At 33.8% G+C, this 22,701-nt stretch overlaps 1 protein-coding gene across 5 annotated transcripts in view; it reads left to right on the top strand.

Moving 5' to 3' along the window:
* The window catches only part of POLK (DNA polymerase kappa), a 58,170-nt gene extending 35,513 nt beyond the window's left edge, over positions 1–22,657 (top strand). For 4 of the 5 annotated variants that reach the window (XM_023750628.1, XM_006081318.3, XM_023750625.1 and 1 more), the window contains 11 exons: positions 242–373; positions 2,418–2,571; positions 6,237–6,476; positions 8,449–8,573; positions 9,965–10,131; positions 10,748–10,780; positions 12,509–12,605; positions 15,654–15,825; positions 17,782–18,726; positions 19,297–19,339; positions 19,517–19,614. In XM_023750628.1, the coding sequence (XP_023606396.1) occupies positions 242–373; positions 2,418–2,571; positions 6,237–6,476; positions 8,449–8,573; positions 9,965–10,131; positions 10,748–10,780; positions 12,509–12,605; positions 15,654–15,825; positions 17,782–18,726; positions 19,297–19,339; positions 19,517–19,601 (2,193 nt within the window). In that variant the 3' untranslated portion in view covers positions 19,602–19,614. Of the gene's footprint in view, positions 1–241; positions 374–2,417; positions 2,572–6,236; positions 6,477–8,448; positions 8,574–9,964; positions 10,132–10,747; positions 10,781–12,508; positions 12,606–15,653; positions 15,826–17,781; positions 18,727–19,296; positions 19,340–19,516 lie in introns of all 5 variants that reach the window. The other variant, XM_023750641.1, reaches the window with a different exon arrangement.
* The last annotated feature ends 44 nt before the right edge of the window (positions 22,658–22,701 follow it).

Genomic DNA, 22,701 nt, shown 5'->3' with positions numbered 1-22,701 from the left:
AGGTTCAGTCCCCAGTCAGGGTACGTATGGGAAGCAACTGATCTATGTTTCTCTCTCACATCAATCGATCTCTCTCTCTCTTCTCTCCCCCTCTATAAACATATCCTTGGGTGAGGATTAGAAAAAAAGAAATATCCTTGAATTGAAAATGCACATCAGTAATGTGTTTCTTTTGAATGTATCGATCAATATGTTCATTTCGGTTTGTATATTTATTCCCAAGTGGTCCATTTTCTTTCAGAGTACTTCAAATTACCATGCAAGGAGGTTTGGAGTTCGTGCAGCCATGCCAGGATTTATTGCTAAAAGGCTCTGCCCACAACTTATTATAGTGCCTCCAAACTTTGACAAATACCGAGCTGTGAGTAAAGAGGTAAGTCTAATGTCTCACCCCTACTTATGCATAGCCTTCACTGACTTCCTGTCACCTATGAAGTCAAGTCCACATGCCTTCACACATCAGAATTTTGCCTTAGTTTATCCCTTTAGTCTCACCTCCTACCACTTATTCAATCTATATATTAAATAACTGAGCTGTATATGGTATCCAGAATACACCCTTCTATTTCCCAACTCTTTCTTTTTTCACATGTTTTTTAATCTGCTTAGAAAACTCTTATGTCCCCAGAAAACTTTTAATTGCTCTAATAATAACCTAAATTAACTTTAGCTTTTTTTCCCCCTTAATCTGCACTGTACATTTTCTTCTGGAATCACCTGATATTTATAATTTACAAAATCTACTGAAGTCATTAATTTCAACCTCTTTTCTGAATAATTTTTTATCAGTGTTTTTATTATTTTTATTATTTTTTTAATCAGTGTTTTTAAAACAGTAGCAGAATTCACCTATTTTGATTAGCTTTTAATAAGCTTGAAAATCCTTCAAAGACTTTGTAAGAAAGAATTGTTTTAACTCCTACTGTAATTCAGTAAAACTTTGGACAGTGTGTTAATGAGAACAAAATGTTTTTAGTTATCTTTAGTGTAGTTATTTATATAAGTTAGAGAAATCTTTAAATTTGAGTAGGATTTAGATAGTTTATTTGCAGATAATAAATGTTTTTTATGTGTAAATGAACTATAGCATAAATTCACTGATTATAAATACATTAATATTTATAGCTTGGTTTAAAAGTTTAAGGAAAAGCCATTTTTGTTTTATCCAAAAGAATGGGATAGCTTTGACTGTTGTCATAGCCCAGTACTTGATGTTTACTGGCACATTCTATTCTTGTTCTTATATCCTATGTAAAGGAAGTTAGTGAGTACTCAGTGCCTCTAGGGAGTACTTCTCATTCAGAATAATCTTAGTTGGCTGCCAACTACAGACCTTCCAGAATTTCATTTTCACTAGAAAGATTCTATTTGAGTACATCATAAAAATGGTTTCCTCTACAGGAACAGAGCTAATTAGGTACTCTCTGAGCAAAACTTGGCCAAGTTTTATGTCACTATTTTCTAAAATTACCTTTCACTCAGCTGTTCATATTATATTAAGCTAAAAAGCTTTCGTTTTATAAATCAACAAGAAGGGCTTTCTCATAATGCATCAGACAGCTTTTAAATACTAGATGGAACCATAACGTAATTTATTAGCAAGTGTATTATTTTGGCAACCATTTCCTCTAGTTTCAGCTAATACTTCAATGGTTAAAAAAGATTGGTTTCATGTAATAAAACTGTCTTATGTAAAAGGCACTTCTAGAATCATATAGAGATTCTATATGTATGTATAGAATCTCTTACATGTATGTATTTCTTTATGTATGTATTTCTTTTGTCCCAAGATGCAACTCCAGACTATTGTCCATCATTTATTATAGTCACAGACACTACAGATTTTGTGGTCTTTTCCCATTATAAATCCTGATAATTGAGCTTTGTTTTCTTGAATGGATACATGCATTAATGTGTATATTGAGTGGAGTTTTATGTGCATGTTATAATTAATTGAAATAGAACTTTCTAAAGTAACATAGTACCTTTAAATAAGATTATCCTTTTAAAAATATACAAAAACCATCATGAAAGGTGGGGGAGAGGAGGTTTCTATTTTTCCCATTTCTATTTTTGATCAACTTCTTAAAATGTAGTTCCTTAACCGTTTTTTCTACCAGAATGATGTATTGAGATTTATTTGAATCACTTACTATTTCTAGATACAGGTGGCTAAACAGAGATTGTATCAAATAAAGCTATTTCATGGTCTTCTACCTTCATGATCTATTTTAATAAGAAAGAGAATTTGGACAAATGTGCCCTAGCGGTAAATTATTTGTTCCCTAAATCCATGAGCTATTGATTGTAGGATCGTTACTATGGTTGCAAAGTAAGAATATTAATTTTTCTTATCGGCTGTATGTGACAAATTTTGCTGTGGCTGCAAAACTTAAACCATTTTGTTCCTTTTGAAGGTTAAGGAAATACTTGCTGATTATGATCCCAATTTTATGGCCATGAGTCTTGATGAAGCCTACTTGAATATAACAAAGCACTTACAGGAAAGACAAAATTGGCCTGAGGACAAAAGAAAGTATTTCATCAAAACAGGGCACGCTCTAGAAAATGGTAAGCAACTTATCAGAACAAACAAAAAACCCTTTGAATTTGAATTAACCCAGTTAACTTATTAGCATGCATAGGTTATAGGACTAGCTATACATTTAAATGAAAACTCAGAAATAAAATATACCAGTGGGTTTTCTGAGTTAAATGTGTGAAATGTTGCCCTGGCCGGCTAGCTCAGTTAGTTAGAGCATTGTCCCAATACGCCAAGGTTGCAGGTTCCATCTCCAGTCAGGGAACATACAAGAAGCAACCAAATGAATGCATAAATAAGTGGAGCAACAAATCAATATTTCCCCTCTCCCCCTCTCTTTCCCTCTCCCTCTCAAAAATCAATAAGTAAAAATTTAAAAAAGCATGTTTAAGGTGGCCTTTTGTTGTAGTTCCTAAATGGAAAATAGATTTTAAAAAGTTTTGCTTCAAACATATCAAATCATTGGGTGGGGTGTTTTTTTTTCATCATTCCTAAATCAAAAACTCTCCAGCTCCCTTCTTTGCCTTGGACCTACTTTTATTCTTTTATATATGATGAATCAGAAGTTTCATGATCCAAAGCATTCTTTTTAAGAGGACCCTTTATTACCTATCCAAAGTGATACCAAGAAACATGCAGATATTATGCACACTGCTTTCAACCCTCTGTCAAAGGTATGATTATTTCAAATGTCTGAGCTGTCCTGGATTCCTGAACAAAGTTCATCTGATGAAAAGGTAGAAACAGAGAAGGTTTGCTCACAACCCACAGCTACATTCCCTGTGCACAACTCATTGATTGCTTTGAGGGGAGAGGGAAGAGGGGAGAGGGGAGAAGGCATAGGCAGTGGTGGGGAAACCTGTTTGTAATTTTCCCTGAAGCAAAAATGGTGAATTCTTAATGGCATACAATTATAACTCTCACATTGTTTGAGTCTCAAATCTTTGAAGCAAGTTTAATGAGGGCATCAAATCACAACTTCATTACCTTCTTTATAGCTCTAAGGGGTAAGTCTCTAATAAAAACATTAAATAATAAACAAGCATAATTTCTGGATACAGAGGCTTGAAGCAAAACTTTTTTTTCTTTAGTTTAACTTTATTGTTTGGGGAAGTGGCACAAAAAGCCTGATGCCACTTTGCTTCCAATCTCACTTTGTTAGTTCCTTACTTTTCACAAAAGAAGGGGGTGGGGGACATTAAATGGTTATGTCAAAGCATCCCCTCCTATAACAATTACTTTCATATATGTTTTTAAAAAGTTACATTGGGACTAAGGTAAATGTTTTTATTCTCTACTGATGTTCTTTTTATTTATTATTACGTGTCCAAACTCACAATGAGAATGTAAATTTTTAATATCTATTGCTTTTAACATACTTATGTACTTTCCTCTTCATGAGTTTCTTACTCTTAAGCAATTTAAATAGTTCAGTTTGTTTTAGTCATGTATAAATCCCTGTGGGCTGGACTTTTCAGGCATATCTGATTTTACATTATGCCATGGGAGCTGTCAACAGTGAGTTGGAGCCATGCAGGTGATTGATATATCTTCCTCTAAAGTCCAAGACAGTTTTTTGCTGTCTGCCCCTTTCCTAAAAGATGTGGTCTTTGAAAAAGTATTGCTAACTACTATGTGTATATACAAATGAAATAATCATTATGATTTTATGTTTATTCTGCCTTATAAGTCCAAATAGTGAGTGCCAAGGAATATGTGAAACTGAAATACTGTACATTTTTAGCACTTGCCATCCCAATGGGTGCTTTAATCCTAATGTTTCAGATTAAACCTTAGTTTTATACTCTCATCACCTCAGTTATGGGGATTATACAGATATTTCTTTCAGAAAGCAAATAAGAAACTGCTTCAGCATTTAGTTGCTCATCCAGGCCTCACAGAGAGGTAGACAGACTTAAAGGGTAACTATGCTATTTAGCAGCAGCTCTGACAGTGAACCTGAAGGCAGCATGCGTTGCTTCCTACTGTAGTGTTCTATCAGAGTGACTCCTCTCGGGGCAGGGTGGTAGAGCCATGAGGAAGGTAAGCGTGGCATAAGGAATTCTGCAGAAGGGGCTTGTGAACGTGGCAGGTACCTTACTTGAGCTGAAGTTTTTCTGCTCTCTTTACTTGGACTTCTGCCCATCCAGATGGGGAAAAGAGAGTCTAGGTAAATGCCATTCCAACTGTGCCACAGTCTTACTCCCCTCTGAATTGCTTTGCAATTTAAAACCAGAACATGGGAAATGAAAGGAACAGAAGCACACAAATAACAGCTAATGTAAGTTTGAAAATAAGGCTTATTTTGTGGATGGCCTGGGAATTCAGATTTGGAAAACATCTGTCTGTAACTTAATTCATATATTAGACTTTAAAATTTGAAATGAATCAGGTGTTGTCATATTATTTATATTTTCTTAAGAAATCTTCCTAAAAGGCCAAGTTTATTTTTAAAGCAATATGCATTCATGTGTCTTGAAAATAGAAATTTAATTTTTGCTTCAGCATTTACCTTAATTTGGAAAACATATCTTATAAAATTGTGAAATGGGATTTGAAAGCTCTGTTGTTAATCTTAGTTATTATAAGTATATTTAAACTGCATTTCTCCTCCATTAAGCCTAGAAAGTAAAGTCTTTAATGGATTTGTTCATGAGGACATTTTTAGTACTAGTATAGATTTAAGTATATTTTGCAGTCCACTTTAAAAAATGCAAATTAAATGAGGTAATAACCAGAATATTTTTACTCTACTTTTTAATAATATTAGTTTACAGCCTATCCTATATAATAAAGAGCTAATATGCTAATTAGACCGATGGTAGAACGACCTTCCAGAATGACCTTCCAGAACGACCAGTGGGCTGGGGGGGGCAGGACCACGAGGCAGCCAGGGCTGCGAGGACCCACCCCCTTGCACGAATTTCGTGCATCGGGCCTCTAGTTGATGATAATAAAGGCTTCTTTCCCTTAACCTTGGACAGTTGTTAATCTGATCAAACATTAAGAATTTGAATATTTTCATGGATATACATATGCAGATACATAGACTACAAATAAAAAGTAAAACACCAGAAGTAGTTTCTATTTATTTAAAATATGTCTTTAGTAAAAATGATACTTTATAAACAGGCATGTCAAAATTAAAATCATCATTTGAAGAAAATTCAAATTATGTCAACATTGGAAATGTTTCTTTCATGAATGAAGAAAATTTAAGTTTATTTTTCCTCTAAAAACAAAACTTATTTTTCAGAAATTTATTCTAGATTGCTTAATGTCTTTTGCCCTGATTACTAAATCCTAATTTAAGAAATTTCTTTTTCCCTTTAGAGATGAATAAACAACAACAAAAAAAAACTTTAATTTTTTTAAGAAAAAAGTAGTATGAATCTAAACCTAATTCTGGGTTTCAATTAACTTAGGTATAAAAATCAATGAGTTTTACTTAAGGTATTTTCTTTTAAAATGTATACTATGGAAATGGGAAATATATTCCTTTTAAGAAAACCTTAGAATCATAGTTTTCTTTTTAAAACTGTTGTAAAATATAAATGACATTTCTGATCTTGGTTCTTAGAAACAAAACTAAACTAGATTTATTTTGTATTAAGAAAGAATATAACAAAACCTGATTTATGAAGTATATGCTTCTTAAAATGAAGATGAATTACTGTTTCTATTTATAATTTAGATAAACCACGAAAGGAAGTTAATAAACTGAGTGAGCATGAACGATCCATCTCTCCATTACTTTTTGAAGATAGTCCGCCTGATTTGCAGCCCCCAGGAAATACTTCCCAAGTGAACGTTGAAGAACAAAATAATCCTCAAATACTTCAAAACTCAGTTGTTTTTGGAACATCAGCCGAGGAAGTGGTAAAGGAAATTCGCTTCAGAATTGAGCAAAAAACAACACTGACAGCCAGTGCAGGTACTTAAACAGGATATTGATGGCTACAATAGTTTTAATTTTCAGACTGGCTAATTCAAATGTAATATTAGTAGTTTCTCATTATAAAGTATAGAGTAACATTTTACTTATCCATTTTTTGATTCATTTTCTAACAACCTAACCTATTTAGAATGCCTAGAACCTATAGATAAGTTTGAATTAAGCCAAAAGCCTTTGAGCCCAAAGAAAAAACTATTATAAATCTCATGTAGCTTTCCCGTTTTTAAGTTCAAAATATATTTTAATTATTTTTGGACATAGTACTTTTTTAGTTTTCCCTTAGAAGACTGCAGTTCTTCCAAGGTTACAGTGCAGGAGAGACCCCAGATGACCACAAGGTAGTGGACAGAAGAATCACCAACTCATAACATAACAATCTAGAACCATCCAGTGAAGGGAAAAAGAGCTTTACATAGGTCAGTAGCACATAGGGTAACACCACTTAGCATAGAGACTGATATTTGTCATAAGTGCCCTAAATTATTTTATAAAAACCATCTTATGATGAGGTTAGTCTTTTCTTTCTATGCCAAAACATGAGAATAAGTAATAAAATTTAGGAAGATGTATATAAACAATGAAATGAACTATTTAATGATTTTATATTAGAATATTCCTATTTCAATTTATCTTAGTCATTTAGACTCCTCTATATTATAAAACATCTTTCTTAAAAGTAGTAATTTAGCCCTAGCCAGTTTGGCTCAGTAGATAGAGCGTTGGCCTGTGGGCTGAAGGGTCCCAGGTTCGATTCCTGTCAAGGGCACATGCTCGGGTTTCAGGCTTGATTCCCAGAAGGGGGCGTGCAGAAGGCAGCTGATCAATGATTCTCTCTCATCATTGATGTTCCTATCTCTTTCCCTTCCTCTCTGAAATTAAAAAAAAAAAAAGAATTTACTCTGTAACACAAAAAGAATGCACACATTTCACTATTGTTCTAAATATACTACAACCCAGAATCTTTGATTTTTTTTTAATGTGGATAATGTATACAAAAGACCTTTTTAAAGAATAAACATACATCCAAACTTATATTCTGGATCATTAATAGAAGATAGCCCTGTGTTTCTACCAGTAAGTAAATTAACAATATTTGTTAAACTCAGAAATTACTCTTAGACTTTAAAATACCGTGGAGATTTAAATAGCCCTCATTTCACCCTCACTGGTTTGGCTCTGGATAGAGCGTTGGCCTGCAGATTGAAGGGTCCCAGGTTCGATTTTGGTTAAGGGCACATGCCTGAGTTATGGGCTTGATCCCCAGTAGAGGGTGTGCAAGAGGAAGCCGATCAATGATTCTCTCTAATTGTTCATGTTTCTATCTCTCTATCCCTCGCCCTTCCTCTCCGAAATCAATAAAAAAATTTTTTTAAAAATAAATAAATAGCCCTCATTTCTGCTGTGAAAATAACTAACACAATCCTTTTTTTAAAAAAATCATAGGAAGCCCTGGGGAGATAGATAATTACTGTTATTTTTATTATTTATATATTTACTTATGTACTTAACAAGGCATATAATTATGATTTTTTGCTAATATCTGGGTATTCTCTTTCAAACAGATATGCATTTTTTATTTATTGAATTTATTGGGCTGACATTGGTTAATAAATTATATAGGTTTCAAGTGTACAGTTCTATAATGCATCATCTGTATGTTGTATTGTGTGTTCATCACTCAGTCAAGTCTCTTTCCGTCACCATTCATCTCCCCTTTACTCTCTTCTACCTACCTCTACTGTTGCCTCTGACAATGAGTGTTTTGGTTTGGTTTGGTTTGGTGTTTGCTTAATCCCTTCACCATTTTTTACCCACTATTATGTTTAAAATAGCATTTCACATCATTTCAGATTTTTTGCACTTAACATTATTATTTTTCTATATTGTCATCACATATTTTAAAATCATACATATCAACTTCTTTGAGTCATCAGAGTGTTCTTCTTTTAAGGCATTGCCCCAAACACAATGTTAGCAAAAGTATGCAGTGATAAGAATAAACCAAATGGACAATACCAAATTCTCCCCAAAAGACAAGCTGTGATGGACTTCATCAAGGACTTACCCATTAGAAAGGTGAGATTTTTATATAAAATTTATCATACTCTGAGTTCTGAAGAGATACTATTTAGTAGGATAGTAATTGTTAGCTGAAAGGTTTTAAAACAGTAGGTAACAAGAACTGTACTGGGTGATTGAATTTGGATTTGAAGAAATCTTTCTATTAAACCCTTAAATTGAGGTTTAGGATCTTATTTGCTGGAAAGTTTTAAGAAAGTAATAGATGACAGATTTTTCAGTGTACCCTTGCCAAGGAAAATAAAAATAAAAGGGATACTGGTAAGAGTCCTTTCAGCTGTAACTCATATACAATCTTAGTTCTAAAGTACAGGTTGCTTCCTGATTAGTAAGTATGATACTTGAAAAAGATTTAGAATTTTAATTGTTTTGACAAAAAAACAAATTAAAACACTTTACCATCTTTAAAAAATGGTAAAATGATCCCTTAGGAGTTATAGAAAGGAGACTACATTTTATTTTTAAAGTTTCTAGATTTTTCTGCATATGTATGCTTCGTAAACAATAATTGCATATACTTTTTGATGTGCTAGGACTTGCTTTTCTCACAACATAATGTATATGAGTGAATTTAAATAAAGCATTTCTCAATGCTCAGAAGAAAGGCTATATCAAAATATATAATGTATAATGATTACTGAATAGCTTAGTATATAAGGTGTAGCTATAAAGCAGTATTTTTCAATCTGGTTTTTAAGGTATGAGTAGGTATTCTATAAAAAAGGCTCTAGGGTCAAATAACTATAAAATCTACCACCCTTATGAGTCACAAAGATACTAGTATATTAAAGATTCATAAGTGTTGCAGTGAAAAATTCAACTCAAATTTGTTTATCCCACCATTCCCCAAATTTGTCTGACTACAGAACTCCTTATTTTTTTTAATTATTTAATTTTATTTATTTATTTTTGTTAATCCTCACCCAAGGATATTTTCACATTGATTTTCAGAAAGAGTTAAGGGAGGGGTAGTGACAGAGAGAGACAAACATGGATGTGAGAGAGACACATCGATTGGTTGCCTCCCGCATGCGCCCTGGCCAGGGCTGGGGGGCAAATCTGCAACCAAGGTACGTGCGTGCTCTTGACCGGAATTGAACCTGCAGCCCTTCAGTTGGAGGACTGATGCTCTAGCCACTGAGCCAAATCCACCAGGGCAGAACTCTTTATTTTAATGCTTTTAAAATTTTCATGGAATTTTAAATTTAAGTTTTCCATGGGACACTAGTTTAGGAAATGTGGCCAAAAAGAAATTAAAGCAGTTTTCTTATGAAGATAGTTATATTATTCATGTTTTTTATTGATTATAAAAGGTATAATGAGATTATAATATCAGTTCTTGCTTTAACTTAAAAATGTATTAATAATAAATATTGATTCTCTTCTAGGTTTCTGGAATAGGAAAAGTTACAGAGAAAATGTTAAAGGCCCTAGGAATTATTACTTGCACTGAACTCTACCAACAGAGGGCATTACTTTCTCTTCTTTTTTCTGAAACATCTTGGCGTTATTTCCTTCATATTTCCATGGGTCTAGGTTCAACACACCTGACAAGGTATCTATATGTATATTCATTCTGCTTTCTCTTTTTCTTTCCTTTTTTTACTTTATTTTTATTGTTGACACTATTATAGATGTCCCCATTTTCTCCCCCTTTGTCAACTTCCACCCAGCCCCTGCCCTTCCCTGCCCCCTGGCCATTACCATAACTATTGTCTATGTCTGTGGGATAACAGTTTTAATCATTGAAGTGGAGCCTATAAGGATAACATGTTTTAAAATTATTTTAGGCTGGTTCAATTTAGAATATAATTTTAAAATTAGAGTCCAACGACTGGATGTGGGAGAAAAGGAAAAGACGAATAAAGAATCACTTCTAGGCTGTTGGCTACAGCAATTGGGTAGATGTACAAGAGAATGATAGGTACTTTCTTTTCTGCCTTGTGCTTTGTTTAGAACATAAGAATACTAGAACACTGGTGGTCTATGCCATGTGTAATCATATTAACATCTTATCTGTCTACATTATTTGGGTGATAGTTTTATTTTTAGATTTTAAAAACTCACTGTTTTTCATGATGTATAAATTTGATACATTAAATCCTCTTTTTTGACTTAAAGGAACTCAGTCTTTGAGAAAGCAAATAAAAACTTTTTCTTCTTCATTCAAGGGATGGAGAGAGGAAAAGCATGAGTGTTGAGAGGTAATATTTTGATATTATTGTTCATAATTTATGCTATTTTAAACTAACTTAATTTTTAGGAAAGTATCACTGAAATTTAAAAATCTATTTTCAAACCTCAGAACAATTTTCAGCATGTCACACTCCTGAAGTAAATGTCCCAGTACACTGCCGTATTATCTTCACTTGCTATTCTCTCAATGGAAAAAAAGTACACTGCAGTTATTTATTTTTTATTTTTCCCCTCCCCGCCCCATCCCTGAAGTTATTTTTTTAATGTTGTTTTTTTTTCCTATTCAGTGAAAACCAAGCATTTTAGGATTCCAAATCTTTTTTTTAAAATATATTTTATTGATTTTTTATAGAGAGGAAGGGAGAGGGATAGAGAGTCAGAAACATCGATGAGAGAGAAACATCGATCAACTGCCTCCTGCACACTCCCCACTGGGTATGTGCCCGCAACCAAGGTACATGCCCTTGACCGGAATCGAACCCAGGACCCTTCAGTCCGCAGGCCGACGCTCTATCCACTGAGCCAAACCGGTTAGGGCAGGATTCCAAATCTTAATTTCTAGACTTTACAAGAAAAATTATACTGAAAGGTTATTTGGTAAATTTAAGACGTAACAATGGAAATTCTTCCTAAAACTCTTCAAATATTGGTGAATGAGCAGAGGCATCAAATAATAAGATATTGATGAAAGAGAGCTTAGAGATTATCTGTTTCATTGGTTTACAATACTGTTCAGAAGTCAAATGAAATCTTGATGGAAACCTTATTGTTTGGGGGAATATGTCATTGTTTGAAAAGTCCCTCAATTTTCTCCTCAAAGCACCAAAGTTCCACTGAGACATTTAAGAACCACTGACCTAGTACAGAGTTATATTAATACTAGTTATATTAATGACTGAAAAAAATTGCTTTGAGGCTTAGATTTACATATAAGCAATTAAAGGAAAAGAGGGGAAACAAGCATCCAAGAATGAGATAGTATTGTCCTGTTTAATGAACTGTCACTATCCATTGTGGTTTTAATCATCTTTTAAAAAATTATAGAGAAACCTATCTGGTTTGGCACAGTGGATAGAGCAGCCTGCAGACTGAAGGGTCCTGGGTTTGATTCTGGTCATGGGCACAGGCCCAGGTTGCCGGCTTGATCCCCAATAGGGGGCATGCGTAAGGCAGCCAATTAGTGATTCTCTCTCATCATTGATGTTTCCATTTCTCTCTCCCTTCCTCTCTGAAATCAATAAAAATATATTTTAAAAAATTATAGAGAGAGCAAAAGTATAAAAGTACACTTTTACTGCCCCAGCTGGTGGCTCAGTTGGTTAGAGCGTTCTCCCATACACCAAAAGGTTGTGGATTTGATTCTTGGTCAGGGCACATACCTAAGCTGTGGGTTCCATCCCTGGTCGGGGCATATACAGGAGGCAACCGATAACACTGATCCATGTCCCTCCCCCACCCCTTCTCCCTCTTTCTCCCCCTCCCTCAAATCAAGAAAAACATATCCTTGGGTGAAGATTAAAAATAAAAAGTACACCTTTGCTAATCAGCTTAACTATCTAAATGATCTTCAGTTATTAAGTAGATCTTAAATGCTTTCACTATTTAGATAGTGCTATTAAGATATAATTAAATATCTTAATTCATCTGAAAACTTTATTCTGTACTGCAGGAAATATAACTGAATTATCCTGAATTATATTTTACTTTGTGCACCAAAATCATTCTTGTCTTTCTAGGACATTCAGTGAGATAAGTAAAGCAGAAGAACAGTACAAGTTGTGCCAAGAACTTTGCAGTGAACTTGCTCAAGATCTGCAGAAAGAAGGACTTAAGGTACTTTATTTTAGTGTAGTGTTCTTAGTTTTAAGTTTTTCTAATAATAAAATGCACTTTAATGCAAGAATTAGACTTTGAATACAAAGTGGGAAATGTCAGATAAGAGTATTCTCATCACCAGCAAAGAAATTTAATTCTGACCCTCCGTTGAAGCCTGTGATAAGGTCATTCTGTGAAGAAGCAACTTATAGGGTAGAGTGGTTCCAGTGTAACTCCCGAGGAGTTTATACTGTCTCAGGAATACATTTGAATAAGTTCAAAATCAGAGTTATATTAATATTAGAGAATAAAGCAAAGGGGGAAGGATTTTCCCAGAACTGTATTAACATTATAAATGCCTTTTCAGTCATCTTTAATGTTTTTCTCTTGTAGACAGTGACTTTCTAGAGCAGCCGTGGGCAAACTACGGCCCGCAGGCCGGATCCGGCCCGTTTGAAATGAATAAAACTAAAAAAAAAAAAAAGACCGTACCCTTTTATGTAATGATGTTTACTTTGAATTTATATTAGTTCACACAAACACTCCATCCATGCTTTTGTTCCGGCCCTCCGGTCCAGTTTAAGAACCCATTGTGGCCCTCGAGTCAAAAAGTTTGCCCACCCCTGTTCTAGAGTAAGCATTTTGTTTCAAGGCTCTAATGAAGGTTGTTTAACACATTGAGAACAAAATCTGGAAGGCTTTGAACTTTGTGTTTTATAGTCTTCACTCAAAACAATCTGTATTTACTGTTTTTCCAATACTCTCAAACCAGTTATTCAGAGTTATTACAAAATGTAATGGTGATTACCAGAGGGAAAGAGGAGGTGGTGGGAGGTAGAAAAGGGTAAGGAAGGGATAAATGGTGCGGGAAGGAGACTTGACTTGTAGTGGTGAGTATACAATACAATATACAGATGATGTATTATAGAATTGTACACTGAAACCTATAATTTTATTAACCAATGTTACCACAGTAAATTCAATAAAAAATTTTAAGTATTAAGACATTATCACAAAGCATAGGATAATTAATTGATGAGTATTTTCTTATCATTTTTCTCTGTCATACTTTGATTGTAAAAAGAATTGATTTTTTTCAATATTTAAATAATTTTCTTTTTAATCCTCACCTGAGGATATGTTTTTATTGACTTGAGAGAGAGAGAGAGAGAGAGAGAGAGAGAGAGAGAGAGAAACATCAGTGTGTGAGAGAAACATTGATCAGTTGCCTCCCATACACCCCAACCAGGGATCAAACCTGCAAGCCAGATATGTGCACTGACCAGGAATTGAACCCACAACCTTTTGGTGTATGAGATGATGCTCCAACCAACTGAGCCACCCAGCCAGGGCCATTAAATAAACTTTTAATTTTAGAATCATTTTTAGATTTACAGAAAAATTGCCAAAATACTATAAAGAGTTCCAGTATACCCAGTTTTCCTCATTATTTACTTCTTGTATTGCCAGAATATATTTTTTAAAACTAAGAAACTGACATTAGCACATTGCTATTAACTAAACTGCAGAATTTATTTTTCCATTAATGTTCTCTTCCTGTTCCAGGATTCAGTCCAGGGAACCACATTGCATTTAGTTGTCATGTCTTCTCAGTCTTCTCTAGTCTGTGATAGTTTCTCAGTGTTTCCTTGTTTTACATGACCTTGATTGTCTTGAGAAATAGTGGCCAGATACCCTGCAGAATATCTCCCAACTTGTGTTTGTCAGGTAGTTTTCTTTAGATTAGACCATGGTTATGAGTTATAGAAAGAATATCACAGAGGTAAAATGTCCTCATCACATCCTGTGAGGTACAGTAGTCCCCCCTTAGCTGAGATTTCGCTTTCCACAGTTTCAGTTATCCACAAACTGAAAACATTGAATGGAAAATTCTTGAAATTAATCAAATCTTAAGTTTTACATTGTACATCGTTCTTAGTAGTGTAATGAAATCTCATGCTGTCCTGCTCCAACCTGCCCAGGATGTGAATTATCCCTTTGTCCAGCATGTCCACACTGTATATGCTACCTGCTGGTAATCACTTAATAGGAGTCTTAGTTAGCAGATTGTTTATAAGAGAAAGAGATCACATTCACATAACTTTTATTACAGTGTATTTTAATAATTGTCCTATTTTATTATTAGTTAGTTGTTAATCTCTTACTGTGCCTAATTTATAAATGAAACTTTATCATGAGTATGTATGTATAGGAAAAAACATAGTATATATAGATAGGGTTCAGTGCTATCTGCAGTTTCCGGCATCCACTAGGCGTGTTGGAACATTTACCCGCAGATAAGGGGGAGCTACTGTATTTGATAGCTACATGATGTCATGGGAGATGCTAACCTTCATCCCTTGATTATGGTAGTTCTCCATTGTGAAGTTACTATTTTTCCCTTTCTATTCACTATTCTTTGGAAGTGAGTCAATAAATCTAATCTACTCTCACTACCTCCAGGAGGTAGTAAAATACATGTAACATAAAATTTACTGTTTTGACCATTTTTAAGTGTACATTTCAGTGGCACTAAGAACATTCATACTGCATAGCCATCAGCACTGTCTATCTCCAGAACTCTTTGATTATCCCAAACTCTGTACCCATTTAACATTAATTTTAAAGGGAGTTCTAACATGTAAATTGTTTAGCATAGTATTTGTTGTATACTAGGCACACAATAAGTATGAGCTATCCACAGACCTTTTCACTGAGGCTCTATTAGAAAGACTTTTTTCCTTCCTTTTTAGATACTGAATTGACCTCTAAAAGAGCTTGGTGAAAAAGAAAAATGATTACTTAACTTTGCCCTTTATATAAAAGTCTCTTATAAAAATTCATTTGGAGAGGAAAGTAATAATTATTGGTTAAAATGGGATTTTTTAATTACTTTTGGATTTCAGTTATTCTTTATGACAATTTTATTACTATGTTTTAGAAATAATTGATTATACTTTCATATTATATGTACATATGAGAGCTTTATGAGTTTTTCTAACCTGTAAAATAACTTTTTTTTCTAGAAGTTAGCAAGCCATATGTAATGTATTCTGCTTATTATAGGGTAGAACTGTTACTATTAAGCTGAAGAATGTGAATTTTGAAGTAAAAACTCGTGCATCTACAGTTTCATCTGTTGTGTCTACTGCAGAAGAAATATTTGCTATTGCCAAAGAATTGCTAAGAACAGAAATTGATGCTGATTTTCCACATCCCTTGAGATTAAGACTTATGGGTATGACTTTTCTTGCTTTTCCTTAAATAACTAGACTTTCTTAAAGAATCAACTTTGGAAATATTCTCACCTCCAATTTATTTCTTAAAACTGTTTACGAATTTGTACTTACGCTGCTGCCATTTTTTTTAATGCTTGGAACCTGATGCATATGAAGCTATGATAATTAATTTAATTCCAGTAAGAACCAATAAAAGTTGTCCTTCTCCTTACAAATATTGAAATCCTTGGGGCTAGGCTTTTCAGATTTTAGAAAACATACTGAGTATATTTTGTAATACTCCTTTGAGATCTGAGGAAACACTTCATGTTCAAACACATTAATATTTTTGTAGCAAAACAAAAAATATTCACACTGAGTCATAAAAACTCTAAAGAGTTTATTATAAGCAACCATATGTTGCTTGCAATTTATCTGGGCTTTTTGGATTTCAGAATTACAGATGAGGGACTAAAGCACTATTTAGCCTCCACACGGTAGAAAAAAAATTAAACAAAAACAACAAAGAAACCATGATTCTAAAGTGAATTGGGTAAGAGAATGTTTATGGATAAGCACCCCAAATGCCAACTTAGTATACTACTAAGAGTGGGTCATTAACCATATTTTCATATATGAAAGACAGCAGCTGCCGAGTTCAATTGAATAAAGTATATTAACTAAAAAGAACTAAGAATAGATGTTAATAGCAGCTTTATTCATAATTGCTAAAACTTGGAAGCAACCAAAATGTCCTTTAGTAGTAGGTCAACGGAGACTGTGGTACATCCCTACAATAGAATATATTTAGCCATAAAAAAAACCGAGCTATTTCCCTGGCCGGTGTTGCTAAGTGATTAGAGCATTGGGTTAGACCCACGCACCAAAGGGTCTCGGGTTCGATTTTCAGTCAAGGGCATGAACCTGGGTTTCAGGTTCATCCCACCCCAGTTGGGCACTGTTCAGGTGGCAGCCAATTGATGTGTCTCTCTCACATCGATGTTTCTCTCTTTCTCTCTCTCTCTCTCTCTCCCTCCCTCCCTTCCTCCCTCCCTCCCTCTCTCTCTAAAAAGCAATGGAAAAAATATCCTCAGATAAGGATTAACAAAATAAGAAACAAAAAGAAATGAGCTATCAAACCATGAAAGACATGGAGGAATCTTAAGTGTATGTTATTAACTAAAAGAAGCCAATCTGAAAAGCCTACATACTGTATTATTCCAACCATATAACATTCTGGAAAAGATATGTAGACACTAAAAATATCAGTAGTTATCAAGGGTTGGTGGGAAAGGAGGAATGAACAGGCAGAACACAGAAGATTTTTAGGGCAGTGAAACTATGCTATATGATGCTATGAAGGTAGATACATATCATTATACATTTGTCAAAACCTATAGAATGTGTAACACCCAAAATGAATCCAATATAAACTATGGACTTTGACTGATAATGTTGTGTCAGTATAGGTTCACTGGTTGTAACATATGTACCATTCTGGTGGGGGTTGTTGATATATGTGTATGTGAGTACTACCCCCACATATATACACATAGGAACTCTGTACTTGTTGCTCAGTTTTGCTGTCAAGCTAAAATTGCTCTAAAAACTAAAACCTATTGAAAAAAAGGAGCTAAAGTATCTATGTAGTTGACTCCAACTAGTTACTCGGTATTTATTAAATGGTATCATGTGTTAAGATGTTAATTGAAAGACCCATATAATCATCTAACTCAAATAGATACCTACTAATTAGTAATACCCAGTTTTATAAAGGAAAGTATATATTTCAACTCAAAATGCCAGCTTCGGAAAAACATCCTTTAATTCAGAAAATATACAGTGTTGCTTATTATTTATCTCGGAACAGCCTTTTGTAAATATGTCATAACAGTATTTGCAAAATGTTTTTATGAATTATGAGTGAATTGGCTTTTTAAATTTGAAATTGACTAATTGTGCTTGGTTTAATTTAGGTGTGCGGCTCTCTAGTTTTCCCAATGAAGAAGATAAGAAACACCAACAACGGAGTATTGTTGGTTTCTTACAGGCTGGAAACCAAACCCTGTCAGCCACTGGGTGTATAGAGAAAACTGACAAAGATCAGTTTTTAAAACCTGTAGAAATGTCTCATAAGAAGAGTTTCTTTGATAAAAAACGATCGGAAAGGAAATGGAGTCACCAAGACACATTTAAATGTGAAACTGTGAATGGACAAGGTGTACAGGCATCACAACCATTCCAAGTTTTAAAGAAGATGAGTGAGAATTTAGAAACATCAGAGAGTTCAAGTAACAATCAGATATTTACCTGCCCTGTTTGCTTTAGGGAGCAAGGAAGCATCAGTCTGGAAACCTTTAATAAACATGTAGATGCATGTCTCGGTGGACCTTCGGTGAGTGAAATGTTCTCATGTTCGCATGCTTCCTCTACAGAAGTTAAGAAAGAAAATGTACATCGTTCTTTTTCACTCTGTGAGAAGCAGGATTCTGAAACCCATCAGAAGAATACAGAAATCACTTCAGAAGATTGTGTCGAGTTGGTAGAGACTGTATGTAATCCATCTGAAGCCGAAAGTGTAAATGCTTTAAGTAATGAGCTCAGCAAAGAGGAACGTTCTAGTCTTCCAAGCACATCGTTTAATACTGAACGCTGTCATCAGAATTCTTCTTGTGCTGTTTCATTACAAAATGAAGATTCCGGGTCACTGAGGAGGCAAGAAACCCTCCAGCCTCGTTCATATGAAGTAATAACAGACCAGGCTCTAATTTGTCCTGTTTGTAACCTAGAGCAAAAGACTTCAGATCTTACCCTGTTCAATGTGCATGTGGATATTTGCTTAAATAAAGGCATTATCCAGGAACTGAAAGAGGATAAAGTTAATCCAGTAAATCAGCCCAAAGAAAGCACCAAAAGTACTGGTAAGTTTGCAGTAATATAATTTTAAAGAACTTTATTTTCCAGGAATGTTTTATTAAAATTGAGATCATTATTAAACCTTAAACACATAATATTAAAGTGACAGTTTATTTAGGTGCCTGTTAGTTATCTTATTATAAGTTAGAATGAATTGAAACCATTAGATTTTAAATTTAGGGGAAACTTTGGTTTGGGCTTGATTTAGCACAGAATGAACTCAGAAGTTTAGGGAGCTGAGTGATATAACAAAAAAAGAAATATCCTTCAGAGAACATTTGTCAAGGCACAGCGGTAAATTAACAATAACTTACATAGCCAGAAAGCCTCTTTAACTTGTTCTTTGGTAGTTCTGACTCTGGCCAATTTTCAAAAATAAAATTAAGTGTAACACTAATAAAAGAAATTATGCTATCAAGTTAGTTTCTGGTATGTATAAATATGAACTGTGTAATACTAAGGAATTTTTTATTATCTTTATATCAGTCAGCTCTAACTTTTTACATTTTTATGCAACCCTTTAATTATTTCTTATTATTCACTATGGAATTTTTTCATTTTTCTTCCCTCTAAAGGTAACTCAGGCAGAGTACAGAAGACCATAACAAAAACCAAAAGGTATGGCTAATTTGAGTCTTAATAAAGCTAGCTATAAAAATCATATTTTGAGGTTGAATTTTTAGATGTTAACATTTTCTTTTATATAAAGTACAATTTTAAAAAATCAATTATTTGCAAAATTATTTTTTTAAATCTCTTTCTGCATTTTAATTTATTGTTGTTTTTTAATTCCAGGTCAGGATCGATGACAAAATCCTCAACAGCAAAGAAAATAAAACCAAACAATCCCAGACACACCCTGGATATCTTTTTTAAGTGAACATTGAACATTTAAATTGAAACTTGTTTTTATAATCATTGAGCTATTCCTCATTTTAAGTTTACAGACTCATTTAGTGAATGGCCAATGCAGCAATTTCTCCCCAATATTTCCTGTACATGAATTTGGAATATATACTAATTTACTTCTGTATACCTTTTTGATATCATAAGAATTGCACTTCCTGTTAGAGATATTTTTAAAATGAGAAATTAAGGAATGGGATCAAAAATTGATTTCTGTGTTTATTAAGTTTTATAGTGAATATAAAACCATATATTTGTAAGGGCTCTCAGAGGTTCACAGAAACCCTTTTTAGCATAAGAACTTTTCAGCACTTAACCATTTGTTGGCACTGGTCTGCTATATGTGATCATAGTGTCTTCTACAATTTTGTATATTTGTATTTTAGCTCCTCGTACCTTCAAATACCTCATGAGCATTCATAATATTTATCATGCATTCTATGAAGAATATTAGCTTAACAGAACTAGCATAAGTGGTTCTGTTCCTTTCAGGATAATAGTATCACAGTATTATTTTCTGTGTTAAAAAAATTTTGCTTAAATATGACTATTCATTTGATTTTTTAATTTAAAATTCCTTCTTATGAATAAGCACTTGATCCACTTTAAAAATTTTTGTCTAAGATATAAAGTAATTATTTTCTTATCTAGAACTTTAAATGGCAATTATGTCTGTACTCTACACAAATCTATAAAGAATAAATTGTACATTCACTTTATTTTTATATAACCTTCTAGAGAAAAATGTATAAAAGATGAGTGTGTATTATAATAGCTCATTTATCTTAGTTATATTTATGTCATGTTTTTATTAAAAATATTTCTGAAAAAAGACAGCTTAACAGTAAGTAGTTAACTTAAGTAGTTTCTCCAGATAATTTAGTGCTATCAGTAAGAGTTTTTATCATTAATAAGTATTTAATTGAAACATGAAGATGATGGTCATTTTGTGGCTGTTTTAAAGAAACAAATCTTTTGTTCTCATATCTCTTGTGTTTTTTTCAATTGTAGATAGCACCATATTTGTTTTCTACCTTCCCTCAAATTTATATTTATTGTGTTTTCAACATTAAATACTAAATTATTTTCATTTAGATGATTTATTGAATGTTATTTAGTCATATTTAATAATAATTCAAAATAAAATTTAAAATATGTAGTCGATCTTTTAGCCAATAGAAATGGTTTCCTTCCTTTCCACTCTTTTTCCACCTTAGTGCTTTTATTCTATTTTCTTTGCTAAAAATTCTCTTCACATCCTTTTCTGTTTAATCTAATTCCTCCAACTCATTTTCTTTTCTATTAAATTTTCCTTTGGGGCATTTTTAGAAAATACAGCAAAGCTACAAAGTATAAGCACTTATAATCTTATCTACTTAATAGGGTCAGAATATAAGGAAGGACTTGGGAGAACATATTTGTAGCACAATAACAGAAAAAACTAGTATCCAGAGTATGTAATCCAGAATATATAAATGACTTCAATGAATCAGGAAAAGAAAAAAGACAGCCAATAGAAATTTGGATAAAAGACTTTAAATGGCACTTGACATAAAAAGAAATATAAATAGCCAAGAAACATGCACATATTCTCAGCCATTTTAGTAATAGGGAAATGAAAAGTAAAAACACAAAGAGGTGTCATTACAACCCTACCAGATGCACAAAAATGAAAAAAGGGTTCATTGTTCTGTTCATGATTTGGAGCAACATGAACTCTTACTTTGAAAACAATCACTTTGGAAAACAGTTTGCCTTTCTCAACAACCCAGCAACTGCACTCCTAAATATACACCTTTCCTGGTTATTTTCTTTTTCTTTTTTTAAAATATATTTTCATTGATTTTTAGAGAGAAAGGAAGGAGAGGGAGATAGAAACATCAATGATGAGGGAATCATCGGTCAGCTGCCTCCTGCATGCTCCCTACTGGGGATTGAACCTGCAACCTGGGCATGTGCCCTGACCAGTAATGGAATCGGTGACCACTTGGTTCATGGGTCAACACTCAACCACTGAGCCACACTGGCTGGGCTCCTGGTTATTTTCTATTTTTCCTCCAGATCACACTTTGCCCTTCAGTACCCTGCGTTATGTCCATCAGGGTGTCATGGCAATGGGGAAGCCACTGCAGAAGATTTGAGGGAAGAAGGTGAAGTTGCGTATTTAGTCCTTCATGTACCTTTTTGTTAAGTTCCTTGACCTAAGGTCACAACCTCTTGTAGGTGTCCATCTTCATATTGCATTCTCTGCTCGCTCTCCAGGTTCTGATAATCTGTTTCTCTCCTCACCTCTTCAGCCTAGGAGTGGCAACAGAGCCTTGCTCTTAATAGCCCTGGGGTGCTGCACTACCCTTTATGGTTTCCCCATACCCTGCCCGCACCTATAGAGATGGTCCCTTTCTTAAACTTGTCTCAAATTACAATTTTTTTTTCCTGCCAGAACCCTAGTTAATACATTGCTCTGGGAAAACTATTGAACATATTCCCTAGGAAGCATGTATACTAGTAAGAATGCTCATAGTAGTACTATACTAGTAATAGCCAAGAATTGGAAATAAACCAAATATTCAGCAGTGGTGGGATGGTTACATTCTATCATTGTATATTCCAACAATAGAATTCTACACAGTGGTGAAAAATCAGAATGCGGATGGATATCACAAAGATAATGTGGAGCAAAAGAAGCAAGTAATATAAGGATGCCATCAGCATGATTCCATTTATATAAAATTCAAAACAGTTAAAGCTAGACTATATTGTTTTAAAGATGTATCCATATGAAATCAAAGTATTTTAAAAAGCAAGAGTGTTGTTGTCCCAATGGTTAGAATAATGATTTCCTCTGAGTGAAGGTAGGCGAATGTGATTGGGCAATGGCACCTGGAGCTTCTGGGATGCTGGCAGTGTTCTGTTCCTTGTCTTATGAGGTGATTGTATGGATGTTCATTAAAAAATATTCTTTAAGCTGTACAAATATATTTTATGCACTCTTGTTCATATGTGACCTATATCACAATAAAAAAAAAATGGTAGAAACTGTTTTGCTCATCTGCCTTTTCCTCCATCTCTGCAGG

Source organism: Myotis lucifugus, unplaced genomic scaffold (genome assembly GCF_000147115.1).
Source record: "Myotis lucifugus unplaced genomic scaffold, Myoluc2.0 scaffold_0, whole genome shotgun sequence".
Classification (NCBI taxonomy): Eukaryota; Metazoa; Chordata; class Mammalia; order Chiroptera; family Vespertilionidae; genus Myotis; species Myotis lucifugus.
This window is presented reverse-complemented; position numbering and strand designations above follow the sequence as displayed.